A 4,424-nucleotide genomic window follows, 5' to 3' on the forward strand; every position below is an offset into this window, starting at 1 on the left:
AGCTCACTCTAACTGCAGGTAAGACACGCTGATCAAGTAAATGTTTCCTTAAATGCAGAATATAATCTGCATGGCTAGATTTGTTTATCCATATTTTGTCCCTCGGCTTAGAGTGGGAACATAAAGTGAATTAAATCTGGTTTGGGCGGTTGAATTTTTAAAATGTGGCTGCTATTTATGTGAAAATGCACTCGTAAAGTTTTGTACTGTGTGTGTGTTTATTACTTTATAAACTATGATGTGTAGTACTCATTCCAGATTGGAAAGCTGTGAGGCATTGCTCTTGCTTTATTAACCTTAAGAAGCATTAGTCTCACTATAGATCCATTAGATACGAAAAGCATGGGGCGTTAAGGTACTAAAGCTTAGTTTAGTTCTTACCGCAGAGTTCAAATCCAACCTTTTACTGCATGTCATCCCTTTTGTGTGTGCAAGTGCACAATTAAAGATTCATTATTATGAATTAACATGAATAAAAGTCTTCCCTTTAGATCTGCAAAGCAAAGTTACTGTTAATAAATGGATAATAATAGAAATCAAAAGCTGAGTAAAGGTTTAACAATGACACTATAGGTTAAGCTGAACAAATATGGTACGATGTAATTGTAAAAAACTCATTACACTTTTATTAACATTCTTAAGCAGTCAATAAACTGTTAACATTTTACTAATAAATGCTTAGACATTTTTGATGCTATTACTGACACCTAGTAGTTATTAACATATATTTATGTTAACAAGCATCTTCTAAGGAAGACCCTTATAACAAAAACAAATGTCTTGTTTGTTTTTATTCTAACACTGACCATGCCTCCCACTTTGTAGGGCTCTGTTTGATCATCGCCAGCTTGGGTACGTTTATGACATGCATTCAGCATAATCAACAAATTTACCAGCAGATATATATTGTAGTGTTCCAAAGTCAGCAATGTGTTGCTTAAGAAATATAATTGATGTTTAATTACGTAATTTCCTTCCATGTCTCAGTCTCTTCCAACAGGCTGGTGTGTTACTATAACAGCTTGGCTGAAAATAGAGAAGAGGATGGGAAGTTCACGGTTTCAGATATTGATCCGGACCAGTGTACCCATTTGATCTACGCTTTTTCTGACATTAACAACCAAAGTGAGCTGGTCCCCAGCAATGCAGCGGATACTCAACGTTATCACTCCTTTAATGGACTCAAAACCAAGTCAGTGCTTAGTCAATTAACACTAATGAGATGATGCTGAAAGGTATTTTTGTTAAACAATCATTAGTAAACTTTTATTCTCCCACAGAAATCCACTGCTCAAAACCCTGTTGGCAGTTGGTGGAATCACCTTTGACATAAAAAAGTAAGTTACTTCCAAGAACATTCAACCCACATACACATTTACACAACGAGCGAACCAAGCAACAGGAACACTGAAACCTAATGCATGCATTTTTATTTCACTCCTTTTCACTTATACTTGTGCAATATCTGTTGTATGGAAATACAGAGGTCAGTAACTACACATTGTAGTTATGTGGAAAAAATAACCAGACCATCTCTGAGGCCATGTTTTTGTGCTAGTAAATTAGAGTGTTAAAATGCAGTATGTGCAACATTCTGTTCAAACGTTTACCAGATTCAGTGCAATGGTGTCAACATCTCAAGGCAGAGCAACGTTCATTCAGTCTGCAATCACACTACTGAGAGCACATGGGTTTGATGGGATAAACCTTGATTGGAGGTACCCTGGAGGAGCCGGCAGTGTACCACAAGACAAGCTGGGATTCACACAGCTGTGCAAGGTCAGATCCTGAATTTCTGTTCTGGGAAGGACACTGACAGAAATATGCCATACTGTATCAGCCATGTATTAAGAAATAAGATTTCATACCTAAGACTAAACCATGTTTCTTTGTTGTATAGGAGCTCAAAGATGCCTTTGAGACTGAGGGAACAGAAACTAACCGTGACAGATTATTTGTCGCTGCAAGTGTCTCTGCTGAGAGAGCAACCATTAATGCCAGTTATGAAGTCGAAAAGATTGCAATGTAAAATTAATTTAATGCAATTCTTGACATATATACCTATGATGAGATGTTACCATGTTTTGGTGAACATGTTATCCTCTGCGTCTTATAAGGCACCTGGATTTCATTAACGTGCTGACATTCGACTTTCGCGGGCCCTGGGAAAATGTCATAGGACATCACAGCCCTTTATTCCAGGGATCCAAAGACACTGGAGACAAAATCTTCTCTAACACTGCAAGTATAAGGGTTCGAATTTTAACTGCCTGAATGTCTTTGTTTTTAGAGATGCCCTTCCATTCTGATTGTTTTTTTCTTTTACATATTTTAGGACTCTGCCATGCAGTACTGGCATGACCAAGGAGCACCTACAGAAAAGCTAAACATAGGGTTAGCAGCATATGGGCGAGCATTTACCCTCTCCTCTAATTCCAGCGATGTTGGAGCACCAGCCAGTGGTCCTGGTGAGGACGGGTGCTACACCAGTGAAGACGGATTCTGGGCCTCTTATGAGGTAAAACTGAAAGCTAACACTTTTACTGCTTGTCCTCCTACACATTTCTGTTTCTGTTTCTACATTCGCTCTAACTGTGCCATTTAACCCTTCTTTTCAGACTTGCCTTTATCTTGAAGGAGTAACAGTCCAGGTGATTCCTGATCAGAAAGTTCCGTATGCAACCACAGAGAATCAGTGGGTTGGATTTGACAACAAAGACAGCATTGATACAAAGGCAATCAGATGCTTAATTTAAACTATTGCTGTGTAATTCCTTTGCAAATGACTGCTTGTACACGAATCTGGTTAAATAAATATTTTGTCAACATGAACCATGTTTTCTTCCTGATCCTCTCAGGTGAATTACCTAAAAACAAACAACTTTGGAGGAGCCTTTGTCTGGTCTCTGGACCTGGCTGACTTTACTGGACAGTTCTGTAAAGAGGGCAAAAGCCCCTTAATCAGCCACCTGCATACTCTTCTGGTTCCAGGTAACCAAGATATAAAATGGGTGTCTTATCCTTTTATTGTGTATCTGATCTAACAGTATTACCATTAATGTAATCACCTTTTAATGACGAAAATATATTTGACTCATTCTTTTAGGTTTTCCTGACCTCAATGGAACGACCACCACCCCTACTATAACCACGACAATAACTTCATTTACCACAACTACAACAACTCCCCCTAGCACAACCACAAGAACTCTGTCTACCACAACCACAACAACTCCACCTACTACAATCACAACAACTTCCCCTACTACAACAACGACTACTCCACCTACCACAACCACAACAGCTTTCCCTATCACAACCACAACAACTGCCCCCACCACAACCACAACACGTCCTACTACAACCACAACAACTCTGCCTACTACAACCACAACAACTCCCCCTACTACAACCACAACTACTCCCACTACTACAACTACAACTACTCCCCCTACTACAACCACAACAACTCCCCCTACTACAACCACAACAACTCCCCCTACTACAACCACAACTACTCCCCCACAACAACTCCCCCTACTACAACCACAACAACTCCCCCTACTACAACCACAACAACTCCCCCTACTACAACCACAACTACTCCCACTACTACAACTACAACTACTCCGCCTACCACAACCACAACAGGGGATAGTTGTGTTTGTGGTATGAGGGCGTGGGTAGTTGTGGGTGTGTGAGGTAGTAGGGAGGGGTTTCCCCGTGGTTGTTGGTAGGGGGGGGGGGTGTTTGAGGGTGATAAAATAGGGTTGTGGGAGTAGGGGGGGGAGTAGTTGTGGCTGTAGATAGGGGGAACTGTTGTGGTAATGTAGTGACATGGGGAGTATTTGTTGTTGTAGGGCTCGGAGGGAGTTGTCGTGATTGTGTTCAGGGGGGGTAATTGTGGGTGAGGCGGAGTGTTGTGGTTGTAGTAGGGAAAGGCTGTTGTGGCTGTATAGGGGAACTGTGTGTGTTGATGGTATGTGGAGTAGTGGTTGTTTGTTGTAAGGAAAAAAGGGGGTTGAATTGTGGTTGTCGAGGTATGGTGTTGTGGTATCAGGTGGCGAGGAGTCGTTGTAGGTTGTATAGGTAGGCGGAGTAGTTGTAGTAGGGGAAAGGGGGAGGGTAGTGTTTGTTAGTTGGATAGTGAGGGGGAGTAGTTGTATAGGAGGGCTAAGTTGTGGGGTTGTAGTAGTGTGTGTGTCTAGTGGTTAGGGGGATAGTGTGGTTGTGGCTAGGCGGGCGTAGTATGTAGTAGGGGGAGTTGTTGTTGTGGTTGTAGTACGGTGGTGTTGTGTTGTGGTTGAATGGCGGGAGAGCGATACTTGTGGTTGTGGTACGGCGGCGTAGGGCGTAGTTTGATTTGTAGTAGTAGGGCTAGACCGAATTGTTGTCTTTGCATTGGGACGGGTGATCGTCGATAT

The 4,424-nt window shown here is 41.7% G+C and overlaps 1 protein-coding gene across 1 annotated transcript; it reads left to right on the top strand.

Annotated features, from left to right (window-relative positions):
• Positions 1-770: 770 nt before the first annotated feature.
• On the top strand, positions 771-3,386 carry LOC104938654 (chitinase-3-like protein 1). Its single transcript, XM_027288540.1, has 7 exons — positions 771-1,220; positions 1,567-1,779; positions 1,901-2,025; positions 2,118-2,241; positions 2,336-2,518; positions 2,619-2,735; positions 2,859-3,386. The coding sequence occupies exons 1-7, from the start codon at positions 954-956 to the stop codon at positions 3,042-3,044; spliced, it is 1,215 nt and encodes a 404-aa protein (XP_027144341.1). The 5' UTR covers positions 771-953; the 3' UTR covers positions 3,045-3,386.
• Positions 3,387-4,424: the final 1,038 nt, after the last annotated feature.

The sequence above is a fragment of the Larimichthys crocea genome, chromosome XV, assembly GCF_000972845.2.
Source record: "Larimichthys crocea isolate SSNF chromosome XV, L_crocea_2.0, whole genome shotgun sequence".
Classification (NCBI taxonomy): Eukaryota; Metazoa; Chordata; class Actinopteri; family Sciaenidae; genus Larimichthys; species Larimichthys crocea.

What these genes read in the sequence shown, in the direction of transcription:
- LOC104938654 (XM_027288540.1), top strand. Translation starts at nt 954, where the DNA reads ATGTTTAATTACGTAATTTCCTTCCATGTCTCAGTCTCTTCCAACAGG. An exon ending in GATTCACACAGCTGTGCAAG is followed by an intron (nt 1,780 to 1,900) that starts GTCAGATCCTGA and finishes TTTGTTGTATAG; the next exon opens with GAGCTCAAAGATGCCTTTGA. An exon ending in AAGACAGCATTGATACAAAG is followed by an intron (nt 2,736 to 2,858) that starts GCAATCAGATGC and finishes TGATCCTCTCAG; the next exon opens with GTGAATTACCTAAAAACAAA.